This window comes from Poromitra crassiceps, assembly GCF_964638095.1.
Source record: "Poromitra crassiceps genome assembly, chromosome: 6".
In the NCBI taxonomy this organism is placed as follows: domain Eukaryota; kingdom Metazoa; phylum Chordata; class Actinopteri; order Beryciformes; family Melamphaidae; genus Poromitra; species Poromitra crassiceps.
Window position 1 is genome coordinate 33,550,012 of NC_139627.1, and position 26,854 is coordinate 33,576,865.

General features: G+C 47.3%; 1 protein-coding gene across 2 annotated transcripts in view; it reads right to left on the reverse strand.

The window, feature by feature from the left end:
* Nucleotides 1-26,854, reverse strand: part of kdm6a (lysine (K)-specific demethylase 6A) — a 73,450-nt gene that overhangs the window by 35,827 nt on the left and 10,769 nt on the right. Inside the window, exons 4-9 of one of the 2 annotated variants that reach the window (XM_083638420.1) lie at nt 24,989-25,038; nt 20,826-20,884; nt 19,259-19,303; nt 10,261-10,381; nt 1,473-1,527; nt 998-1,032 (exon numbers count right to left, since the gene is read on the reverse strand). In XM_083638420.1, coding sequence (XP_083494546.1) covers nt 998-1,032; nt 1,473-1,527; nt 10,261-10,381; nt 19,259-19,303; nt 20,826-20,884; nt 24,989-25,038 — 365 coding nt within the window. The remainder of the gene's footprint in view (nt 1-997; nt 1,033-1,472; nt 1,528-10,260; nt 10,382-19,258; nt 19,304-20,825; nt 20,885-24,988; nt 25,039-26,854) is intronic. The other variant, XM_083638421.1, reaches the window with a different exon arrangement.

Genomic DNA, 26,854 nt, shown 5'->3' on the forward strand with positions numbered 1-26,854 from the left:
CGTGTGACCATGACCATGGTTACTTATAGGCAGCACACATCCTGAACAAATGACCTTTGTCATAGGCTGCTGGTTTGGGGAGAGGAATTTTCAGTAACAAAAGAAATCAAGAGCAAAAAAGGAGAAACAACAAAGGAGAAAGAGTGGTAGCCTCAAAGACCTCACTGCCTCCAGAGTGACTGATTATTTACTGCTTGACTCAACATCAGGAAACAGCCTGTGCGTGCACAGGTGTGTGTGTGTGTGTGTGTGTGTGTGTGTGTGTGCCCACTGATGACAAGGCAAGATTCATTATCGCTCACTAATCTTCGTCCCACTCGCCGAAACCACAAGACAAATGATTACTAACTGCTTTCATTTCCTTCCACATTTAACCTGCAGGACCTTGAGGACGTGCAAGATACCATGATGGGACTTGACAGAAAACCCATCTTTTGGGGGGAAACATTTCCAAAAAAGCATTGTAGCAAACAGAAAAGGGAAACATTGGGCTATTAGAGAACGGAGCGCTCTTTGTCAACCTCTACAACTGTTCAGAGGCATTGCTACATCACAGATGCAAAACACAGCTGCCCTCAACAGTGTCTAAGTCCCTCTTCCAGGTTCCCGCATGGGACCTAAGGAAATGAATTCGTCATTGATTTCTCCGTTGACGTTTCGTAAAATCCTTATATAAAGAGGCTTACTTGGACAAACCAAGCGATTCAGCTACGAGATGAATCGCGAGTGACCAGAAAACATTTGACTCTGAGCAAAACAACAAAAATATTATTTTCTCTCTTTTGGTCCGCGTCAAATGCTTCAAAGATGCACTCGCAATTCATCTCGTAGCTGAATCACTTAGTTTGTTCAAGTAAAACTCTTTATACAAGGATTTTACGAAACGTCAATGGAGAAATGAATGGGGAATTCACCTCCTTAGGTTCCATGCGGACCCGGGAGGGGGCGGGACTTAGGCACTCTACATGGAAAAGGAAAAGTGGAATTGAATTCTTACCTGAATCTCATACAAATGAGCAATGTGGAACTGAACTGTGGAGAAGAGGAGAGGAGAGGGGGGAGATTAGGGTTGAAGGTCTGATCAGGGTACAGATTGGAGACTGTATGGAACATGGCCACAGATGGGAGGGGGATAGTTTCCTGTGTGTGTGTGTGTGTGTGTGTGTGTGTGTGTGTGTGTGTGTGTGTGTGTGTGTGTGTGTGTGTGTGTGTGCTTGTGCACTGTGCAGGCAAGCACTTCCAGCTCTCCCTCCTTGTGCCGTCTCCTAGGCAACCCCAGTCTTGGGCAGAGACAGCGGGGAAACGGCAGCAGAGAGGAAAAAACTAGTCTGTAGAAAAATCCAGCTATTTTGCTGTGTCCTTTCAATATGCACTACCACTGACTGACCTAGCACAAATCTAATAATACATTAGACACCAGGTGTATGGGCTAGCTTCCCCGTGGCCTGTGGTCATCTTAGTAATACACTTACTTTCAGCTTTGGACAAAGTGCAGAGGTTGGAGTCGATCAAAGCCAGCTGAAAATGCTGCAGAGACAAGAAGAGGCATTTCATTATGAAGGTAAATAATTTATATCTAATGAAAGGTTTGCATTTTTATGTTGCTAATATGAAGAGTGATTGCTGGGTTTAAAAAAAAGTCACTACATTCCAAACTGAAATGATAGATCTTAGAACATAAAGTACTGAGTGCAACAAGTCCAGATGCTTATAAGCAAACCAGGGAGAAATTAAGGTTCTCCACTGCAATCCACTTTACGTGGAGCCTCTACAGTCTACAGATCCACAGCCAGTCATAAGTGACCCTACTGGCTGTGACATGAGAGAACACTGATGACTGGAGGGGCTGGACTGCAGACATGCATGATCTGTAGTCTACTCTTCACCTTTCATCCAACCTGAGGGCAAAGCCTTGAGTATGAGACACGGACATCCAGTAGATGTAATGGTGTCTGATCAGCTGTCACTTGAACAAAGTTCAGGATAAGGCTAACCCTTACCAGGTAACCCGCCTTCACTTGAAAGCGTAGGAGCAGCAAGCCGGAACGGTGCGAATGGTCAGCTCATTCATAAAAAAATTACAGGGGAAATCACCTCATGCAGCAAGAAAGTGCATGAGTGAAAGAAAAAAAAAGTAGCCTATACAATCATGACTGCAGGGACGCCAGGAGGAATGCTCCGTGCCTGTAAGTAGGTTAGGCTTTATGCTCAAAAGATGTTGACATTAGTAGGTAAAAGTAACGGATACAATAATAATAGCTTCAGACGGGGCCGATTATAGCTATGGGCAGAGGTGGGCAATGCCCACCCAGACATGAGTCTTGCCCACCCAATCAAAAGTTAGGAAAATATGTTTATTTTCACCCCCAGCCAATGGAAAAATTGCACAGAAAATATCAGTAGCGATTAGGGCTGCACGATATGAGGAAAAGCTGCGATGTGCGATAACACTGTTCAATATTGCGATGACGATATGACCTGCGATAAATAAATAAATGCTATAAACAAAAATCCGATCCGGCTAAGCCACGATCCAATCCGATTCCGATTCCTGGGGTCACGATCCGATTCCAGAATCGATTCTCGATTCCAACGATTCTCGATTCCAGAATCTAGAATCGATTCTCAATTATGTAGTTTTATATTGCAATAACACACAAAGGTAAATCTAAGACAAAAAATGACAAATGTATTAATGCCGAACTTCAAATTCAACTTCTGAAGTATTACAGTGAGGGCCTAAATTCATTTTGCAATATGAGTGTGTTAACTCATTGAGTGCCAGCCACTTTTGGAGAACGGACCAGTGCCAGAGTTTCAGAGCGTTTTCAGTAATTTCTCGAGGCCCACAGAATATTGTGTGATATTACTATGTAAACACCGAACACGCACAAAGAACGATGAGACTCTCTTCTATCATCTGCAAAAAAAAGTTTATTGATACCATTTCCGTTCTTTGAGTCGGAGAAGATAGGTTGTTTTGAGCAAAAAGACACGTTTCAAATTAGAAGCTGAGTTATTCCGCCTTTTGTGAAATGAAGCATTTCAAGCACATTCACTGAGTCTGAAGCTAATATTTTCTGATGTAGTGACGTGGTGTAGTTGTGTGGTGCCCTGCGTGCCCCACCCCCCTCTCCCCCCCTCAGCTGCAAACTCCTCCCCACACTAACACACAGCCTAACACGCACCCAGTCTATTTTTGGAGCGCTCCGTTTTTGTGCGCCGGCTCCCAGCGCGACACGGAAATGCCAAACCGGACTGCAGGGAAAGGTTTGGCCCTTCGGCGTCGGGTGCTGCCTTTCTGGTGGCTAATCGTGTGGAGAAACTATGCAGACAGACAGACAGAGGCAGAGGGGCTCAGTTGTGGGCGCCGATTGACTGCTGTTCGCAGCCAACGTCAGCTGCAGACAGAGCAATCTATATGGCTCTGGCTGCAGCATGAGCGGTTTCTCTTTCATCACGGGGCTTTTTCCTGCTGTTTTCCGGACCTTTCTCTAATCTGGAGAGCACTGTCGCCACCTAATGGGTCTGTAAAATAGGTTATACACCTTCAATAGCTACAATATTTTTTATAGGAGATGCAATAGGCTTTGATCCACGTCCCACCGTCAAAAAACGCAATTGACGACAATCGTCGTCATTGGCACTCTACGTCACTAATCGAATTGACGACGATTGTCGTCATTGGCACTCAATGAGTTAATTTAAGCATACGTATCAGTAAGTGGCACGGGATTCTCAAAGCCTGTGTTGAGGGTCATACGAACAAAAATGCACTCTTGAAGCTAAAAAAAATCCAAAACCAACAAGTTAATTATTTCCATTTTTACTTCAATGTAGAACAGTCTTACACATGAGATTACTTTTAGCCTTTTAGTCATAACGATTATTGAAAGATATTCCATATTCCAGACTGAAATGTTATAACAGAAGTGGAGTATTGGCCAGAATGACATGAACATTTGGACACTTATTCAGCCGGTATCTTGCATGTTGCGTTCATGTGCACTGTAAAAAAAATAATAATAATAAATTTAAAAAATTGCGATAACACGTGACTTTTGCGATGTGTTCATCGTGCATTTTCGTATCGCGATGACGATGAAAATACGATAAATCGTGCAGCCCTAGTAGCGATTCTAGCTTCTTATTGGGTGGGCACTGAGCTTCAGCCCGCCTCCAAAGTCCTCTCGACTCATGTATTGAGAACGAGAAACACAAGAGCTGTGACAGACTCGACTGTCGCCCTCCGCTTAGAGAGCTGCGCGGGCCTGAAATCTCGGCCCGAGCCCTCCCCGGGCCGTGACATGCAGACCCGTGCCCGATCCGGCCCGGATGAGTTATGAAATTACACCGCGCTGTACACCGACGGACACGCGGCACACACGGCTTGTTTCGTTGTTTTTTACATACTGACAGCACGCCGTCTGTCGCTGACTGAGCGGAAAGCTACATGTCATGGCATGAGTCCTGGCAGACTAACGTCACGTGAGGGTCTGTGTGTGACTGTGTGACTCTGTGGCTGGGGGAGTGTCTGTGCACTCCTCCTCTTTGTCTGACTGCTCTGCTGTGTAAAATCAAGCGAGGAAAACGTTATTTAATTTAATTAATGAAACGCCTTTCAATCCGGGAGCGGTGGCTGTCACTTGAAAGCACACCCCAGGACGGGAATGTGGCGGTGCTGCTTGGCTGTGTGTGAAAGCAATTTCTGTGGTGAGGCTGCCGGTTTTGCGGGCCTTTTGAACTGCAATTTTGCGCGATCTGTGTGTGAAAGCGGCTTATGGCTCCCATACATCCCCATTACTCCCCTTGTAACAGGTGATACATGTTATGAGGCCATGCTTATCCTGATCTGGCGCTATATAAGCGTTTCACGTGGGCTTTAGGTTAGCAGAGATGCCGCGGAGCCAATTCAGACAAAAAGCACCTGAGCTGACAAAGTGATGAATATTAAATTACAGCGAGCTGTCTGATCCTGTAATTCTGCAGAAGGAACTCAGGCACCCATAGGTGGCTTCAAGGTGACAGGTTCCATTGCAGTTCCTTAGCTGCATGCTGACACAATGCAATGATTGGATTGGATTGGATTCAAAGGTGCCAGCGGTGCCTTGTATCTGGGTCATAAAAGAAATCAGTGCTAACTCCTGAATCCAGAACCAGCTGACAATAATCTCACACACAGTCAAAGGACAGACCGTACCGCTGCTGTTGCCATGATACTCCACTGGCCAATCGCAGTGGACTTCCTCACCTTCCATTCTAAAACCAGCCCTGCTACATTCAAAGGCTAATATTAGTAGCTGCCATCTAGGCCGTTGCAAAAGGCACCTGTATCCACAACCACACACACTCACAAAATGAGGAGCCCTTAGCAGCAGCAACAACACAGCCGGTCAATGTCAGACAGATAAGAAATCAAGAGCAGTCCAGCTGGCTTTCTTTGCATGCGTCAGTCAGGGCCAGCGGAGCTTCATATGCGTGCACATGTGCACACGCACACACACGCAGTTGAGGGAATCTACCCAGAAGAAGAAGAAAATCAGACATGGCAACCATGAGCCACCCACAAAACATCAGATCTGCTCACCACAGGCAGATGCCTTCACATTGAAAGATGTATTCCCACATACACACACACACACTTACATTACCTATACCGTTGGCACATCACACTCCTGGAAGCCCAATGCATCTTCCCAGTAGATCTCTCCCTCTGTCTTGTCTCTCCTCTCCTCTCTCTTTCACACTTGCTCTACTACCAGGCAGATAATGCAGCAGGATTGGCAGCTTGGCATTGCACCTCCCTCCCCGTGTCTCGCCTTCCTCGCTCTCTCTCCCCGTCTGCTATCTCTCTCTCTCCCCCTCCCTCCCTCCCTCCTATCCTGGTGTCACTGATTACTATTCAGCAGACGGCTGCAGTGGAGAGTGCAGAGAGATGACACGCAATACCTCAAAGCAGGAACAGGCAGGCACACACACACACACACACACACAAGCTCTCCCCATCTCCCCCCCCTCTATCTCACCTCCTTTCTATGGCTGCACGGCACTGGAGAGGCAGCCGACTCATCACCTGACTAATATACACTGCACACTCTCTCTCCCTCCCTCCCTCTCTGTCTCTCTCTCGCATTTCCTCTCTTCTCACTGCCTAAATTAGCCACAGAGGGAAGAAGAGGAGTGTGTGTGTGTCTGTGTGAGTGTGTGTGCGCGTGCACGTGCACGTGCACACGGTGGGCAGATAGAATAAGAGGGCAGAAGAATCAGAATTATGTACAATGCATGCCTCAGAGGAAGCAGCATGGAAACACTGTGCATGCTTCAGAGGAAGCAGCATGGAAACACTGTGCATGCTTCAGAAGAAGCAGCATGGAAACACTGTGCATGCTTCAGAGGAAGCAGCATGGAAACACTGTGCATGCTTCAGAAGAAGCAGCATGGAATCACTGTGCATGCTTCAGAGGAAGCAGCATGGAAACACTGTGCATGCCTCAGAGGAAGCAGCATGGAAACACTGTGCATGCTTCAGAGGAAGCAGCATGGAAACACTGTGCATGCTTCAGAGGAAGCAGCATGGAAACACTGTGCATGCTTCAGAGGAAGCAGCATGGAAACACTGTGCATGCTTCAGAAGAAGCAGCATGGAAACACTGTGCATGCTTCAGAGGAAGCAGCATGGAAACACTGTGCATGCTTCAGAAGAAGCAGCATGGAATCACTGTGCATGCTTCAGAGGAAGCAGCATGGAAACACTGTGCATGCTTCAGAGGAAGCAGCATGGAAACACTGTGCATGCTTCAGAAGAAGCAGCATGGAAACACTGTGCATGCTTCAGAGGAAGCAGCATGGAAACACTGTGCATGCTTCAGAGGAAGCAGCATGGAAACACTGTGCATGCTTCAGAAGAAGCAGCATGGAAACACTGTGCATGCTTCAGAAGAAGCAGCATGGAAACACTGTGCATGCTTCAGAGGAAGCAGCATGGAAACACTGTGCATGCTTCAGAGGAAGCAGCATGGAATCACTGTGCATGCTTCAGAGGAAGCAGCATGGAATCACTGTGCATGCTTCAGAAGAAGCAGCATGGAAACACTGTGCATGCTTCAGAAGAAGCAGCATGGAAACACTGCATGCTTCAGAGGAAGCAGCATGGAAACACTGTGCATGCTTCCCCCACATACCCCCGTCGTCTGCAGCAGTCTGACCTTTCTAACACGTCTCTCCGTTTCCTTGTCCTTTCTCTCCCCTCTCTCTCTCCTCTCTCTCCAGCCTTTACACAATGTCTCCTCCTCTAACCTTACACACCACTCGCTACACCCTGCCCCTCTCTGTAGATAACTGGGGCAGTGGTTTGTGTGTGTGTGTGTGTGGGTGCTGGCAGTGAGCCAGGACTCAGTGGGAGGGGTGTGTCTAAGACAGAGTGAGGACGTGCAGCACGTGCAGCCTGCTTAGCTCAATGCTTCACGCTCACACACCTATCAACAATACAGAATCTCCTCGATAATCCTTTTGCATTTAAATGTATTACCATACTCAAATAGATTCAATGCAAATCCATAGGTAAGGCCAGACTCCAATGACCACAGACTCCTCGCTGCAAACCTATATTCAAATCTCCCAACAGACAATTCAAGAATCAATGAATTCTCCACAGAGCAACAATGCCCTGCATGGCTCACCAGTAGGCCGACGCGTTAAAATGGATGACATCAACAAGGTCCTGCAACACAAACATGGCAGTGACTGAGTCCACTCCACCTACCCACTGAGGAGCAGTCAGAGACATGACTGAGTCCACTCCACCTACCCAGTGAGGAGCAGTCAGAGACATGACTGAGTCCACTCCACCTACCCACTGAGAAGCAGTCAGAGACATGACTGAGTCCACTCCACCTACCCAGTGAGGAGCAGTCAGAGACATGCCCCAGAGGTGTGTCTGGAGCAGGACAAAGCCCAGGATCAGATAGCAGTCTGTCCCTAAAGGGAACCAGGACTCTCAGACAACAATGGATCCATAGGCTCCAGTCACAGAGCTCTCTGTTACAGTCTGGACATCTATGGCTTACAGGTGTCAAGAGACAGTAGACTGGGCTCAGACACAAGCAGACAGGACAGACGATCCAGCAGCAGCCTTTGTTCATAAGAGGACTACAGAGGTCAAGTCTATTCAGGCAGGAAATGGCCTTCCATGACTACACATCAGGTGCACAATGCAGAAAGGCATGAATGGAAAGCGATTGTGCCACGTTCATGTCTTTATCGTCCACTGGGATGGACAGGTGGATGGAGGGATGAAAGAGGAGGAAGATGGACAGGCGAATGGAGGGATGAAAGAGGAGCAGGCTGCAGGGTTCTGTCTAAAATGATGACCATGTTACTGCACTATATCTTCTTACATCTACACCTTGACTATTTCCATTGACAGCGGATCTTCTAAAATGAAATGAAATGTTACGGGAATGCTGAAATGCTAGTATTATTCAATTATTAAATGTGGAAACTGGAAATTGTGATATATGGTTCTACACAATCGTGCCTCTCTAACAGGCTTACTCACTGGACGGGGAGTGGGTACTAGGGATGTCACGATACCAAAATTATGAGTTCGATACCGATACCTGCCTAAATATCTCGATACCGATACTGAAACGATACCACGGCAAAAAACTAAAACATCAGGAAAAGTAGTGGAATAAATAGAGGGGACAAAACATGGAACTTAAAACTTATTTTATTGATTTAACAAGGTAATGCACAGCCATCAGTGTGCCTGTGCTGTAGTGTAGCCTATGTGGGTTAATAATCCTGGGTTTAAGCTTCATTAACATTAAGTGCCAGATTTATGGTTAATTTAGTAATATATATTGTTTTCACACATAAATGTAGGCTATTGAAATGTAGGCTTATTATGTGGTGTACCCCCCCCCCCCCCCCATACATGTAGGCTAGGTGTTTTTTTACAATTAATTCGTATATCATTAATAATTGGGATTATTGTAAATATTAGGATAGGTGACATCAGATGACTGCTTACCATGTAAAAGCTTTAATAACACTGGCATTGAGAGCCATAGTGTTATTAAATATTGTACATGGTATGCAGTCATCTGATGTCCCCTCCCCTAAACGTTACATGTCATGACTTGCTCCTTCCTTGGCAGAGATCTGTGCTCCAGCACATTGCCTCGTGTTTTACTGTAAACGAGTAGGCTATTGTGACAAGCGAACTTTTTCAGTGAAACAAGTTCGCTTGTCACACAATACTCGTTGGACTTATTTGAGGGCATGTATGTTTATCGTTCACGTTCGCTAACCTGTCGGTCTTTAAACTCTTTGAACAGGTCGGGGTGCCTGTCGGCAAGATGTTTAGCCAGGTTCGATGTGTTTGATCCTTTCGCTTGCGTCACGTTGAAGGACCTTTTACACACTGGTTTGGATGTGTCCACGGGCTTGCCTTCGCTGGCGGCAACATAAGCAAAATATTTCCATATTTCGCTTCGTGCATCTGCTTTTTCTACAAGCGTTGGTCGGCTTGCAAGACTAGAAGAAGCCGCTGCCATTTTCGCTGCGTCTGTCCTGTGTGTCGGGGTGCTGTAGTGAGGACTGAACGACTGTGGCCAGAGAGCGAGCAGAGAGGGAAGAGGGGAAAGTCGACACGCCCCCACATGAAGCAGACAGAGTCAGAGACGAGCTTTTTTTCACTTTTCACGAGTCACCATTGGTTCAAGGCAAGGCTGTGTTGCCTTCACGTGAGGTGGGAGACAGGCTCTCAACTGTAATGCCGCTGTGTCTCTCTCCTCCGCTAACAAACACCACGGTCGCACACTGACGCAACCCATGACATTTTTTTAAGTATCGGTACTAAATTAACGTGGTATAGTATCCTTTTTAACGGCAGGGAACCGCGGTACCATACTAATACCGGTATACCGTGCAACCCTAGTGGGTACAGAGTGCATCTTGCCATATAGTGTACATGGAGGATGTAGTTAAGCGCGCCTCAACCTCTGCAGCCCAGCAGGCTGGTCTGGTACTTCTCAGAAAAGGCAGACTCACGATATAGATAATTGGATGTAATCCAAAAGGTACTGGAGCACACAGATCAAGTGTATAATGAAGTTTTTATTCAACTAACGTTTCGACACTACTGTGTCTTCATCAGAGTGCCATATAGTGTACATGGAGTAGCAGAGTAGCTGTGTACATGGAGTAGCAGAGTAGCTGTGTACATGGAGTAGCAGAGTCGCCGTGTGTGTATACCTTTAAGCTGGACTCATAGTCTGTGTTGACTTTGAACATGAGGCCCAGTCTCAGATGAATGTCTTTAGCCCGGGAGAAACTGGCGTCAATGTACAGCACCTCCTGGAAAGCCTTGATCGCCCTGGAGCAAGACAGAGAGAGACACAGGAATACAGCATGTTAAACACAGTTCGAGAAAACAACATTGATATTGAACTCAGAATATTTATCCATTCATCCAGGGAATGCCGATGTAGTCAACCAACTGGAAACATATCTTTTCACCTGAGCGTGCGCACGCACACACAAAGTACGTGGCACCCGTTTGCTCTTAGTAATATACAAACTGTGCTAGCCTAGCGGTATATTTAACTGGTTAAAGTTGTAGTGCACACATACTTGGCAGTCAGATATGCAATCGTGCTTTCCAGCAAAATCACTGATCAGCGCTGAAATGTGTCCATTCTTCATGCGGCCAACAACAAGACAACTGATATTTGTCAAAGTCATTTGGCGGGCAGTACAGACTGGAAGCGTGAGTCTCACACCAGATGTATGCGAGCCAGCAGACCTGCTTCCCTGACTTCTACATGGTTCTTTGTTTGGAGGAAATGTTTGGAGCTAGAAACACTGTTTAACGCTGCATCCAAGCAAAGGGAGGGAGAATGGTGGGAAGGTGGAGAGGTAAAGAGAGAGTGGGAGAAAGAAACTGAAATGGGAGGAATGTGCAAGCATTGCTGTCACCTTGGCAACAAACATCCTCCTAGGGCTGGGCCATATGGATGAAAAATATCATATCTCTATTTTTAGACTCAATGGTGATAGACAATGTAGGTATATCACGGTATTTTCTCCGAAATGGGCTAAATGGTCAGTTGTAAGTCAAAGGCTAGCCACATGTGAGATATGCACTTTTTTTTTCTTTCTTTTTTTAGCAATTAAAAAAATTTAGAACACAGAATAAAAATAAAAATAAACGAACAAACTCAGATACAGGAAAAGAAAAGAAAACATACATACACTAGTGCCACCAGTTACATACAGCTTGTAAATATATATAAATTGTGCTTATAAATATATATACATATATAAATATAAATGAGTGGGATTTTGAGTTTGAAATCTCCCAGGTGAGTTGGTCCTCAAGAACCTGAGTCTCTCCATTTGTATAACAGAGATCATGTCCGCCAACCACAACTGAAAAGAGGGTGGAGAGGGGGACTTCCATTTCTGCAGAATGAGTTTCTTGGCAACAATTGTCCCCTGTGTCAGAGATTGCTGCACAGCTGTAGGGAAGTCCAGAGAGGATTCCGAGCAGCCGAAGATGGCGAGTTCTGCATCCGGCTGAAGGGTTAGTTTGTAGGCCTTAGAGTACCAATTAAATATTTTGGCCCAAAATCCGGTCAGTAAAGGGCAGGACCAGAAGGGAGATATGCACTTTTATTAAAACAAGACTGTACTTGACTAATACCGCTATCAATATTGCAACAATATTGTAGGGATGACTATTGGTGCTTTCACAAGATATTTACACGAGATTTAAATTTTTAATAAATAATCATCAGTAATTGTGGATAGCTGTTCTAATAGAACCGCTGGTAAGTTCAGAAAATGACTAGGGATGGGCATTTTAAGTCATTTCAATATTTGAGTACTCTCCTATTATGAACAAGTAACTGGGTACTCAAAAAAAGAAAGCGGAACCAAAGTTTGGCTATGTGAAGCCGTTAATTTTGCATTAGCCATATGCCTGTAAGAATATGTACTATGGTAATGCCAGAGCAGGACTAATCTGCTGTGTATGGGGCGGTTCACTAGCGCTTTGGCATGGAAAAAGCTGCCTGGAGCACTTTTTGTGCTTTATGATCACTGTTACAGTAACGTAAATCTACTGATTACAACGTCCGGCGTTCTGCCAAAAAGTGATAACTGCAAACAAGTTATTAATGTTAGCTGCTATGCGCCATGAAGCGATTGTCTCCCAAAAGTGATCCCCCCCCCCCCCCCCCATATTTGTTATGGACAACGTTATATTATGGGAAATGACAGTGGTGTCAGTAAACTAGTGAATGAGTTTTATCGAGCCTGCGTTATAGAGAAGCGTTTGTCCGTCTGTCTGGTTTGCACCGGGGTTGCGTTGTTAAAGTGCGAGTACCTGAAGGGTAGAAAAGTTACTCGAATAGCAACATTATGAACGAGTACTGGAGTACTTCCGCCCATCCCAAATGACACACCACTTTACTATACTGGACCAAGAGAAAATATTCTGTGACTTAGATTGGTTAAAGTTTGAACCAAATTTCTAACTATCACATCACCAATTCAATTATGGGGAAATCACCAGAAGGATAAATTGATAAAAGCAAAAAATCGCCAATTAATGTTTTTTTAATTTGTTTTTTTTTAGAGACACTGCATGAAATAGGCCACGCCCATCACGGGGGAAAAGCTCTGTTCATTTCCACACACCAGCGTCACTTTCCTTGAATTAAACATAGCTAAAAGCTGTTGTGTGGTGCGCTGCGCAGACAACAAATGTAAAAAATCGCCAGTTAAAGTTTTTTTGTACTCCTGAGCAAAACAAGGAAGCCATTGAGAATTGACGAGAAGAAAAATGTGGATCTAGCTGTCAAGAAGTAAGTTGGAGTGTTCATCTTCCGTACATGCAATCTTTTTGTGCAACACGCAACCATGCACGTGATATAGGAGAACGCCAGGATTGGAGGGGGGGTTTCTGTTTTCCCCCGTTTTGGGCGTGGTTTCTGAATGATGGCGCGCTCCGCAGTGTCTCTATGATTTGCCTACAAAGTCAAAATAAATTGCACTGTGACCTTTTGGATCTTATATTTACCTTGTAACACTGCTCTTTTCTTTTGATCCATTTTATGTAAAGCACTTTGAATGGCCTCTGTGTATGAAGTGCTATACAAATAAACTTGCCTCGACTATAATGCAGCCTTCAAAACAAGGAAAAGACAACACTTATTATGACATATCACAATATCCAAAATCTAAGACGATATCTAGTCTCATAATACAATATCAACATTTTTTACCAGTCCTACCTCCCCCCCTTCAAATACTAAGAAACAGACAATAGAGATAGGAGCAAATTAAAATGACCAAAAACAAAGGAGCTCACTCACTGTGCACTGCAGTTATGACAATGGCAATCACATGTCAGCATGAAGCCCCATCCCTGCATGAGACAGTAGAGAACTGCACCCCCGCGCAACCCCCCCCCCCCCCCCCCCCCCCACACAACCCCCCCCCCCCCCCCCCCCCCCCCCCACACACACACACACACACACACACACACACACACACACAGGATGTGCTATTCCAGGGCAAAGCGCTCTGAACTCATTGGCCCCATTTCCCCCCCTCCTCCTCTTCACATATCTGGCCCCTCCCTCTCTCTCCCTCCCTGTGCGTACATCCCTCCCTCTCTCTCTCTCTCTCCCTCCCTCTCCCTCCCTGTGCGTGCATCCCTCCCTCTCTCTCTCTCTCTCTCCTGTGCGTGCATCCCTCCCTCTCTCTCCCTCCCTGTGCATGCATGCCTCCCTCTCTCTCTCGCTCTCTCTCTCCCTGTGTGTGCATCCCTCCCCCCCCTCTCTCTCTCCCTCCCTGTGCATTCCTCCCTCTCTCTCCCTCCCTGTGCGTGCATCCCTCCCTCCCTCTCTCTCTCCCTCCCTGTGCGTGCATCCCTCCCTCTCTCTCTCCACATCCCTCCCTCTCTCTCTCCCTCCCTGTGCGTCCCTCCCTCTCTCTCCCTCCCTGTGCGTGCATCCCTCCCTCTCTCTCTCCACGTCCCTCCCTCTCTCTCTCTCCCTCCCTGGGCGTCCCTCCCTCTCTCTCTCTCTCCCTCCCTGTGCGTCCCCTCCCTCCCTCTCTCTCCCTACCTGTGCGTCCCTCCCTCTCTCTCTCTCTCCCTCCCTGTGCGTCCCTCCCTCTCTCTCTCTCTCCCTACCTGTGCGTCCCTCCCTCTCTCTCTCTCTCCCTGTGTGTGCATCCCTCCCCCCCCTCTCTCTCTCCCTCCCTGTGCATTCCTCCCTCTCTCTCCCTCCCTGTGCGTGCATCCCTCCCTCCCTCTCTCTCTCCCTCCCTGTGCGTGCATCCCTCCCTCTCTCTCTCCACATCCCTCCCTCTCTCTCTCCCTCCCTGTGCGTCCCTCCCTCTCTCTCCCCTCCCTGTGCGTGCATCCCTCCCTCTCTCTCTCCACGTCCCTCCCTCTCTCTCTCTCCCTCCCTGGGCGTCCCTCCCTCTCTCTCTCTCTCCCTCCCTGTGCGTCCCTCCCTCCCTCTCTCTCCCTACCTGTGCGTCCCCTCCCTCTCTCTCTCTCTCCCTACCTGTGCGTCCCTCCCTCTCTCTCTCTCTCCCTCCCTGTGCGTCCCTCCCTCTCTCTCTCTCTCTCTCCCTCCCTGTGCGTCCCTCCCTCTCTCTCTCTCTCTCCCTCCCTGTGCGTCCCTCCCTCTCTCTCCCTCCCTCCCTCCCTGTGCGTTCCGGGTCCACTCCCTCCTCCCTCCCTGGCAGAATTCAGTGCAGCTCATCTAATGTGGTCTAGATAGGCTGCCTGTGACAGAGCACAATACAGGCTCTAGCCAGCAGATAAACCAAGGAATATTCTCTCGTGTAGAAAAGGGCAGCTGAGGGCACCAGACAACGCCAAAGCACTTTTCTGAATAAGTAGGTCAAATAACACATATTCAGCTCTATTATATAGGCTCTACTTGCTTTATCAGTTAAGACATTATGGCTCCAAATTGGCACTGGATTGTGGAGACACTATCAAAACCATGACCATAAGACCATAAGCAGGTTATTGGTGACAATAGTGCTAGCTAGTAGCAACAGGCTGGACACAGCGTAGCCACAGCTCATGCCCTGTGAAGTAATATTCACCATCTGACAGCTCAGCATTCCTCCGGGCCTCGGGCTCGGGGTGACGTAATGTGCCCCAGAGAAACCCATATGACCCGCTTCACGCTCCTCCCCCACAAACACATTCCCCAGGCCTGGGAGAAGGAGACATGTACACTTGGCAGGGCAGCAACACTAGAGGCCTTCAAGACCGGGGAGGGGGATCAGAGGCCAGGGGGGGGGGGGGGGGGGGGGATACAGGCTGAGAGGAGGCAGGGAGCAGAGGCCGGGGGGGGATACAGGCTGAGAGGAGGAGAGGAGGCTGGGGGGATACAGGCTGAGAGGAGGAGAGGAGGCTGGGGGGGGATACAGGCTGAGAGGAGGAGAGGAGGCCGGGGGGGGATACAGGCTGAGAGGAGGAGAGGAGGCTGGGGGGATACAGGCTGAGAGGAGGAGAGGAGGCCGGGGGGGGATACAGGCTGAGAGGAGGAGAGGAGGCTGGGGGGATACAGGCTGAGAGGAGGAGAGGAGGCTGGGGGGATACAGGCTGAGAGGAGAGGAGGCAGGGAGCAGAGGCCGGGAGGGGATACAGGCTGAGAGGAGGAGAGGAGGCTGGGAGCAGAGGCCGGGGGGGATACAGGCTGAGAGGAGGAGAGGAGGCAGGGAGCAGAGGCCGGGGGGGGGGGATACAGGCTGAGAGGAGGCAGGGAGCAGAGGCCGGGGGGGGATACAGGCTGGGAGGAGGCAGGGAGCAGAGGCCGGGGGGGGATACAGGCTGAGAGGAGGCAGGGAGCAGAGGCCGGGGGGGATACAGGCTGAGAGGAGGCAGGGAACAGAGGCCGGGGGGGATACAGGCTGAGAGGAGGCAGGGAGCAGAGGCCGGGAGGGGATACAGGCTGAGAGGAGGAGAGGAGGCAGGGAGCAGAGGCCGGGGGGGATACAGGCTGAGAGGAGGAGAGGAGGCAGGGAGCAGAGGCCGGGGGGGGATACAGGCTGAGAGGAGGCAGGGAGCAGAGGCCGGGGGGGGATACAGGCTGAGAGGAGGAGAGGAGGCAGGGAGCAGAGGCCGGGGGGGGATACAGGCTGAGAGGAGGCAGGGAGCAGAGGCCGGGGGGGGATACAGGCTGAGAGGAGGCAGGGAGCAGAGGCCGGTGGGAGGGATACAGGCCTAGAGGAGGAGAGGAGGCAGGGAGCCGAGGCCGGGGGGGGATACAGGCTGAGAGGAGGCAGGGAGCAGAGGCCGGGGGGGGATACAGGCTGAGAGGAGGAGAGGAGGCAGGGAGCAGAGGCAATGGGGAACCAGCGGGAGAGCGGGCAGAGGAGCAAGTGGAGGCAGGATGGTCTGATTCAGAGCCAGTGTAGCGTGTACACCAGATGAATGCGGGCTCTTTACGCTAGTCATGTTAAAGGAGAATTTCGTTTTTTTTTTTAACCTGGATCACTCTCCTCACATTAATTATTATCTGACGACTCACCCAGTGTTCTCCGCAGCGTTTTTGCCCGTCTTAGGCGTTGTTTTGAGATCAATAGTGTCCAAGCCAGTCCTAGAATGGAGCTCCGTGGGGGCCACGTGGCAGCGTGCTTTTCATCCATGTAAATAGACAGTTTTATTCCCATTTTCTGATCCCTAGAGAACCATCAGACTGCTATTGTCCCCCGGGCTCATTACAGCGGTAAAGAGCGCCGAGCGGTAGTTGTTACAGGCATCCCAGACATCCCAGGGTCAGTGAGACCAACTCTCGTCAAGTCCCGCGAGACTTTCCTGCCGCTGGCCTGTGGACTGACTTGACGAGATTTGGTCTCACTGACCCGACAGGCGGAAATGGGATGCCTGTAACTACCGCTGAAAAGAGCCCGGGGGAGAATTAGCAGTTTGATGGGATCAGATTAGGGATCAGATTCTGACGATATGGGTCGAAAACGGGAATAAAACTGTCTATTTACATGGATGAAAAGCACGCTGCTACGTGGCGCCCACGGAGCTCCGTTCTAGGACTGGCTTGCACACTATTGATCTCAAAACAATGCCTAAGACGGACAAAAACACTGCGGAGAACACTGGGTGAGTCGTCCGATAATAATCAATCTGAGGAGAGGGATCCAGGTAAAAAAAAAACGAAATTCTCCTTTAAAGGACCAAGCAGCTACATTGAGGAATGAAACGGCATTTCAGTGTCCTTGCACAACTTTTTACTATAATCAGTCGCTCCAGGATTTCACAGGTTTTTTGTGTGTGTGATTGTTGCGATTAAAAATGCTTGATTTTGTAGCGGCTTGCAATGCAATTTGCAATTTCATGTGATTTCTTTGCTGTAAAATGGTGAGAACTGGCAAAAATTCCAAGTTGAGCAACTCGCCTTGCTGTTTTTGCAGAGAAATCACCGGAAATTAAAAAAAAAGGCAAGCCCCTGCAAATAATGCAGAAATTGGTTGAATTTGCATTAACTCATTGAGTGCCAAGGACGAGTATGTTCGTCAATTCAGATACTAACGTAGAGTGCCAAGGACGAGTATGTTCGTCAATTGCGTTTTTTGACGGTGGGACGTGGATCAAAGCCTCAGGCATCTCCTGTACAAATATTGTAGCTATTGAAGGTGTATAACCTATTTTACGGACTCATTAGGTGGCGACAGTGCTCTCCAGATTAGAGAAAGGTCCGGAAAACAGCAGGAAAAAGCCCCGTGATGAAAGAGAAACCGCTCATGCTGCAGCCAGAGATATAGATTGCTCTGTCTGGAGCTGACGTTGGCTGCGAACAGCAGTCAATCCATGCCCACAACTGAGCCCCTCTGCCTCCGTCTGTCTGTCTGCATAGTTTCTCCACACGATTAGCCGCCAGAAAAGCAGCACCCGACGCCGAAGGGCCAAACCATTAGTCCGGTTTGGCTTTTGTCGCGCTGGGAGCCGGCGCACAAAAACGGAGCACTCCGAAAATAGACTGGGTGCGTGTTAGGCTGTGTGTTAGTGTGGGGAGGAGTTTGCAGCTGAGGGGGAGAGAGGGGGGTGGGGCACGCAGGGCACCACACAACTACACCACGTCACTACATCAGAAAATATTAGCTTCAGACTCGGTGAATGTGCTTGAAATGCTGCATTTCACAAAAGGCGGAATATCTCAGCTTCTAATTTGAAACGCATGTTTTTGCTCAAAACAACCTATCTTCTCCGGCTCATAACTAAAGAACGGAAAATGGTATCAATAAACTTTTTTTTGCTGATGATACAATAGAGTCAGCTCGTTCTTTGTGCGTGTTCGGTGTTTACATAGTAATATCACACAATATTCTGTGGGCCTCGAGAAATCACTGAAAACGCTCTGAAACTCTGGCACTGGGAGCGTCCGTTCTCCAAAAGTGGCTGGCACTCAATGAGTTAATTATTGCGATCACAAAATCGCAATTTCCTGGAGGGATTGTATAATGGATCCACAAACCTGAAAACTACAGATTCTGTACAATCTCAATGTGTTTATGGCTTTCAAGCTACAGCTAGCTAAAGAAATAGTTATATGCAATGCACATTGTAAAAGTACAAATATCAGCCCTAATCCATGTCAGACAGAGGGTTCTGAATGGTGACCAGGAACGCCTCCTTTGGTAGATAAGCATTTCCAATCATCAACAATACAGAGGATTGTCCTCTGATGTTGACATGATAAAGGGGTTCTTTCTGAACACCAGAAGAGGATTGCTAGAGTAGTGAGAAGAATACTCACAGTCAATACGCAAAGATTCAGAGTTACGGTACAATTTTCACTTTAATCAAACTTTATTGAAATTGATTTATTGAAACATTATTATGATTGTAGGAAATTATTTTAAAACCCGTTTGATTGTGCCCAGTTATAGAGGAGTGAACAGTCCTAACTGACCTGAATTTGACTCTTGGTGTGCGGGAATAACCATGCGTAACAGTGCAGGACTGATGAACCATTTTGACATTATCATGTCTATTGTAGCTTGATGCTAAAAAGGCTACCAATACTAGACAGTCATCCTCGCTCGCTCAGCAGCAGCTATGTCCTACTCCCTGTGGGTTAGATAGATGGGGCTCACTGCACATGATTTAGTTCCAAGATGGTTTCTAGTCTGATTAAAAGCACACATTCAACAGCACAATCCTCTACAGAAACTAAGCCAAGGTAGGTAATGGGCCTACCTTCTCAGTCCTGCCTGGGCCTCTGCTGAGGGGAGCTGTTCTGGCCTAGACAAGAAGACAGAGCACCTAACGCAGTCAATATCAACCAATGCCACAGATACCATGCACTACTACATCATAAAAATGTGATAGTTAATGCATCCTTGTGGGGAAATTCTCTTTTGCTTGACCCCTGACATGGGGAGGTCAAAGTGCAGGGTCAGCTACAGACAGGGGGGCAGGGAGCTCAAGGACACTTCAGATGGGCAGCAGCACAGGAGCATCAACACAGGTTCTCCAGCTGGAGGGCAGTCTCCCTACTCACTGCTGCAACATGGCCATCTTAAAGACAGCAGTTGCTAGTTGGTCGCTACATTTTTATAGAGTCCCGACCTGGCTGGGGGCTAAACAGCCACTGACCAAAGGCTGCCACCCAGAAAAGTCCCTAGACCACCAAAATAATAAGAAAATACAGGCAGAGGGCCGATATAAACCACCACACACTTTTAGTGGCTAATAAGTGATGATTGAGAGGGATTTTATTTTTTTACGAGTCTAATACATTGTGTGATTCCCCCACCCCCGTCTTTTTTTTTTTAGGAAAATTCTGCATAGTATGCCTTTGTAAAAAAATATTCACAAGTCACCATCTATCAACACAGGTGCAGTCTCTAGGTCACACAGTCCACAGCTGAACCCAAAATCGAGACTTCTACATTTCTCTTCCAAAGGCGCTGCTCTCTTGGAGATTGTCCGCTACTGCTCAGCAAAGAGTTCTGGTATCTGTGGTGTGGACATGGAGAGCCAGCATATCCATCTACGGACTGCAGAGCACACTCTAAAACCAGGCATCAGGACCAACCACGTTCGGGATAGTAACAAGGCCAAGCAGGCCTGGTGCCAAACCGCAGGGCCACAGAAAGGCCCCAGCAGGGACTGAACGCCTTCAGTAAGGCCACCATGAACCCTTCATTCCACAGGACAGTTCAAACCGGGACATGGCCGCCCTGACCCTGTTGGTGGGGTTGTGTGTGTAAGTGTGTGTTTGGTGTGTGTGTGTGTGTGTGTGTGTGTGTGTGTAAGTGTGTCTTTGGTGTGTGTGTGTGTGTGTGTGTGCGTGTGTGCGTGTGCGTGTGCGTGTGTGTGTGTATGCGTGGCATGCATGCAATTGCAAACAGACCCTTCAAATGCCAATAGTGAGAGAAATTCAGCAAGTGCAATAGCTACCACAAGATCAGAACCCCTGGAGACACAGCGGCTGCAGTCACACCGACACACAACTTTCATCTTCCCTGGTCCTCCCTCCCACAATAGTCCACTGTCTTTTCATATTAGAGTATCTGAGAAAACTTAGTCTGAACTCTCAATAGCACAGATTGAGAAGTAAAAAAAAAAAACATGAACTCTGTACTGACAGACTTGTATTCCCCATGAACAAACATGCTTATTACAATACAAACACGTAAACCAAGAAAAAACAAAAACATTTAACATCATGATGTAGCTGCAAAATGACCAAAAATGGAGTAAAATCACTGTGAAACTGGCAGACAACATGTAACAGTGCAATAAAAAGAAAAGTACTTACCACTGAAATGCATTGTAATGGAAGTAAACCATGCCAAGGCCATATAAAAAGGCAGCATTCTGAAAGAAAAAGAAAACAAAAACAGTATTGGAAATGTGTTATGAACAGCAACTCTTGTTGTTGTTGTTGTTGTTGTTGTTGTTATGGTTGTTGTTAGGAGTTGAGAAGTCAAGAACAAGCAAAATTCCTAAAGTCATTGTTGTAAAGTCTTAGCCAAGGGCAGAGATCCCCATTGCTGTATACCAGCGATCCTCAAAGTCCGGACTCCGGTCCGCATCCGGACCCAGACGCCGTCCTATCCGGACCGAGCCCTATAACCTACAAATCACTGAATAGTTACATTTTCATGGAGCTTTTCTATTTTAACCGGCACATGCTTTTCTAGCCTTTACGGTAGGCTACTGGTTTATCTGTCAGGAAGCTCACAGACCAATGCATGCGCTGTAAATCATCACACGTGATGCTACTCAGCCAATCAACAAGCGAATCGATTATGCCTGCTGCTGCTGCGGGAGAGTTAACACACGGACGGAGGAGAGGCGAGACTCAGAGAAATGCGAGAGAAGTATTTCACATCGCGTGCTCAAAAGAAACGAGTAGACCGCGAAAACAAAGCTTTAGTTTTAATCCAGAGCAGGCAGACTCATGTTCATTCATTGGTTTCACGAGCAGTTCAAAACCAGTATGTCTCGTGAAGTGTGATGCGATCCTGACCAGCTGTCTATGGAAGCGCCACACATGAGCAAACACACTCAAATCCAGGGCGCACACACACCGGCATGCAAAGTTTGCATTGCGAGCGACCGATAGATAGAAAGACAGACAGACAGACAGGCAGGCAGGCAGGCAGGCACAGACAAACAGAGTGGGAGCTCACTTCTATCAAGAGAAAATGAGGTTTGTTGGCTGAGAGCCTGACTGATAAAATGTGAAATGGAGTTAAGAAAAGGAAGACAAGGGGGAACTTATTTTTCTAAAATTAAAGCACTTTATTTTAAGATGCAAATTTTTCCAAAGCACTCTGTTGTGTTATTTCTACATGCAGCCATTATTTTACTTGAAATGAGAAAAGAACATGTATTTATTATTAGTGTAGGCTAGTTATTTATAATTAATCCAGTTAAATATGAAAACTGTAAAGACGTTGTACCATTAGGCTACTGCAATCATTGAAGTAGCCTTAAGTTCAATGGCACTGAATCATAACGCAAGCTCAATGTTCCGGACCTTCGCTTGAGGACATTTTCTCTATCTGGACCTCTTAGAATTTTAATTGAGTGCCCCTGCTGTATACAATAGCCAGGCATTAGAATTTCCATGGAGTTTCCAACATTTCTTAAGACAAGAACAACAACCTTGATCATCTCAAAGCATTTTATTTTTGAATGACAGTACAAACGCTAATTGTCCAGTCATGCATCCATATATTCTCCAATACCTTTGACAGTATTCCATACAGAATTGCATGAAGCATTGTCATTGTATATTTACATGGGCATTTGGTGCCTCGGCTGGGCGATAATTCAATATAGTTAATAGTTTGTCATCTTTCAGTGGAGTCATATTGACGACCTACCGGTCACAAGCTCGCTTCTCTAACCAATGGGCCACCACCACTGCACTTTACCATCAGAATGTGAGACAGAGAGTATGCATAGGCACAAAAACACCAATGCCAATAATATACATTACATACATAATAATAACTTTGACACATGAACAACAAATGGCCGACAGGAGTAGAGTGGTCTACAGGGCAGACTGGCACAGAGACGTGGGCACAGAGAGGAGGTGGTCTACAGGGCAGACTGGCACAGAGACGTGGGCACAGAGAGGAGGTGGTCTACAGGACAGACTGGCAGCTGACATGGGCACAAAGAGGAGGTGGTCTACAGGGCAGACTGGCAGCTGACATGGGCACAGAGAGGAGGTGGTCTACAGGGCAGACTGGCAGCTGACATGGGCACAAAGAGGAGGTCTACAGGGCAGACAGGCAGCTGACATGGGCACAGAGAGGAGGTGGTCTACAGGGCAGACTGGCAGCTGACATGGGCACAAAGAGGAGGTGGTCTACAGGGCAGACTGGCAGCTGACATGGGCACAGAGAGGAGGTGGTCTACAGGGCAGACTGGCAGCTGACATGGGCACAGAGAGGAGGTGGTCTACAGGGCAGACTGGCAGCTGACATGGGCACAGAGAGGAGGTGGTCTACAGGGCAGACTGGCAGCTGACATGGGCACAGAGAGGAGGTGGTCTACAGGGCAGACTGGCAGCTGACATGGGCACAGAGAGGAGGTGGTCTACAGGGCAGACTGGCAGCTGACATGGGCACAGAGAGGAGGTGGTCTACAGGGCAGACTGGCAGCTGACATGGGCACAGAGAGGAGGTGGTCTACAGGGCAGACTGGCAGCTGACATGGGCACAGAGAGGAGGTCTACAGGGCAGACTGGCAGCTGACATGGGCACAGAGAGGAGGTGGTCTACAGGGCAGACTGGCAGCTGACATGGGCACAGAGAGGAGGTGGTCTACAGGGCAGACTGGCAGCTGACATGGGCACAGAGAGGAGGTGGTCTACAGGGCAGACTGGCAGCTGACATGGGCACAAAGAGGAGGTGGTCTACAGGGCAGACTGGCAGCTGACATGGGCACAAGGAGGAGGTGGTCTATGATGAATGGAGCCCAGTGGGAGAACAGGACAAACACATGCAGAAGCTCCATACCACTGCAATGCTTAAAGTGGAGTTTATCATCTGGCATCGCCGACTCCCAAAAAAATGTGACTGGACACAGCGGACATGAACAGCAAATAGTAGCCTACTAGAATGTAGATGGGGAGATGACAGGAGAGAGTGAAAGGTATGACCAAGTAGATGCACTGACTACATTCTCTCTTTGGGTTAGCTTCTAGTCATTGAAATCAGCGAAATCACATAATTACTCATTTTGCTGGAGACTCCCCTGCGACACCCTCGTCCAGCTGACATTCGAGTATGTAGGTCTAAGCTGCCGCCGACAATGTACCTAAACTCGAGGCTATGGTGAAGCATGTTTGTCGCTTAAGCCCAAGTTGGGTAAAGGCTAGCAAACCCAAGACCTCACAGCTGTCCAGGCGAGGCAGAGCAGACACGAGTATAACAACCACATTCATTCCTTTACCACAAAATCATCCCTTCCCTAGCCAGATTATTACCCAGCTACAGTCCAGCCTATTGGATCAACCACTCCAGTCCAGTCCTGCCCTGGGTCAATAGAAGCCCTGCCTCGCCTCGGGGCACAAACCCCAGGCTTGTTACATGGCGACAGCAGCCAAGTCAACTCTGGCCGCTCGATTATCCAGCCCAGAAGAGGACTTCACACTCTCTTTTCACTGTGCTAGTCTGTATTCTCGAGGAGCCCAAAGCTGTCAGGCCCGTTCACCATCAAACTCCAAGCACCTCTCCTTAATGGGCCTTCCACAACAAGGCAACACCATAGCCAAGCAGCACATCCACCCACACTGGGAGCAAGGAGAGGACAGCCTAGACAGCATCACGTCACCATCACGGCTGGTTGGACGGTTTAGCTGCAGGCCATGAGCAGGGGATGTAGACAAATAATGGTGAAGCATTATTTACAATACTAGGCATCTGATGCCTAGACTCAACCGCTGTGCGGCCTCGCCCGGACCCCCGCCCTGCAGCTCGACGAGCTGGATGACATCATGACTAATGACTAGCTCATACTTGAGACTTGACTTGGACTCAACCTCAAAGACTTGAGACTTGACTTGGACTTGCAAAACATTACTTGTGCGCATCTGTGTGTATCTGTGTGTGTGTGTGTGTGTGTGTGTGTGTGTGTGTGTGTGTGTCTCCTCTTCCTCATGTGTGAGCATATCTTGACAACCGTTCGTCCGATCTACGTCGGACGTGTGACGACTAATCAACGAATCGATTAATTGCTTGAACTATCAACTATTAGTCGACTAAGGCCTAGTCCACACGTACCCGTACATTCACATCCAGTGTAGTCAAATAAATACAATAAAATGTCATTTAAATATAGATAGCTGAAAACAAGGTGCTGTGTGTGCAAGCTATGTACTTAAATATACTCCAATCTACTCTAAAGCAGACACAATATTTATTATACACGTTTATGTGCAGTGTTGTGTAAACTCACCTTCCAGTAGTCTGACTGTAAACTGTAGTACCTCTGGTATGCAGATAATGCTGAGGAAAACAGACAGATTAATAAAAGAACATGATACAGAAAGAGAGAACAGAAGGAGTACCGTAGGTGAGGACAATTAGTGACAAAATGTTATGTGCCAATAAACCAATCAATATACCAATCAAATCTGATAACCTCAACAGTTCCCAGTAGGGTTATTTTCAAGTGTCTTGGGGAAAAGCATTACCTGCTTTCTAGAGATGACCATAAAATATGTAATGAGGAGAGAATACTTCTTTGTCTGCTGGTTCTACCAGTGTTACCAAAAACAGAGAGAGAAACCAAAAAGACAAAAGAACACATCAAATGAGAGAGGGATAGACAAGAGTGAGCGACAGATAGCGACAGAACAAGAGAGAGACCGACAGTAAGGCCTTGTTCAGACTGCCAGCCCAAATTAATTTTGGCATATCCAGATTGTATCCAGATTGATTTGAGAAAGTCTGGAGTCTGGACACAGTGGACAGCAAATAAACAAAAACAAATGAAATGTGATTATTGCAAATCGGATCCAAATCACATTTTGAGGTGTTTTCAAATGAGATACCAATAAGATTTCTACAGGTGTGTCTCAGTCGCTCAAATTAAAATGTATTTTAGGTCACTCACAACATCAAATCCGAAGTAGCGGAAGTGCATCAGAGCGTTACATTTGGCTGTATGGACATGGACATGTGACGGAGGAGTTCTGCACCGCAACTTGACAGCGTGATCGTTTGGATGGCGAGATGATGGATCGCACATGGAAAGCCGCGTCAACAGTTTTACTGTTGCTTGTCTTTTTCTTGTTTATCGTTTGCTTGTTTCTTTTCTCTTGTGTTTGTTTATTGTATGCTTTGTACGGACTATTAGTGATATTGGTTTAATTTCTGAGGTAGAGACCCAGAATAAGTCCACATAGGGTTTCCTGTCTCTACCTCCACATGCTTTTGTTGATTTCCTTTTCTCTGTTTCTGTTTTTAATATGTGCAAAAAAAACAAAAAAAAAACATGCAGGTTGGTGATGTCTGGACACACAAATTCAATCTGCTCACTTGCCAATAACAGTGTGGACAGTAGTGCTGCACGATTTGGGGGAAAGGTGCGATTAGCGATTGTGATTGCGATATAATAAACAAGAGGTATCTAGGGATGTGCCGGCATGAGTTTTTGACGGTATGATAACCTTGGACAAAAATACCACGGTTTTACGTATCACAGACTAAAATACATGAAATATGTTACAATTTAAAATATATTAAAACTAAATAAATAAATAAAATTTAAATAAAATGATCTTTACAAAAAATAAAACATGTTGAGACATTTGCCTGTCCCAAACATGTAAAAAAGAAACACCAGAAAAATAGAAACTGCACTGTGTTACAGCATATAGTAGAAGATGGCTCGGACTGGCAAAGTTAGTTACATGTCTGTCGAGTAATACAATGATACACCCGTTTATTTATTTTGTAGCGACAGATGGCCTTAAACGCCACACTCACGTGACGCTTCTTGAGAGAGTGGTGAGGTAACGTGCATCTGCAGACTTTATCGAGGGACCATGAAGTCATGTGACAGGCTAACGCTAGTTAAAGCCTGGAGGTGCTGCTGTTGGCAGCTGCGACAGTGTTTTGCTATCAACCTTGTTAATCTCGCTATGTTCTTCATCACAGCGGGTCATCCCCACTGTGCACTTAATTGTGCACTAGTTCTGCATAAGCACCTTTTTTTTTTACTGACGTTCTCACTAATCACACGGCGGTTTACATGCGTTTCTGAATGGCTAGCTAGTTATTAGCATAGCTCGCTGTTAGCGATCATGGATGTTCTCTC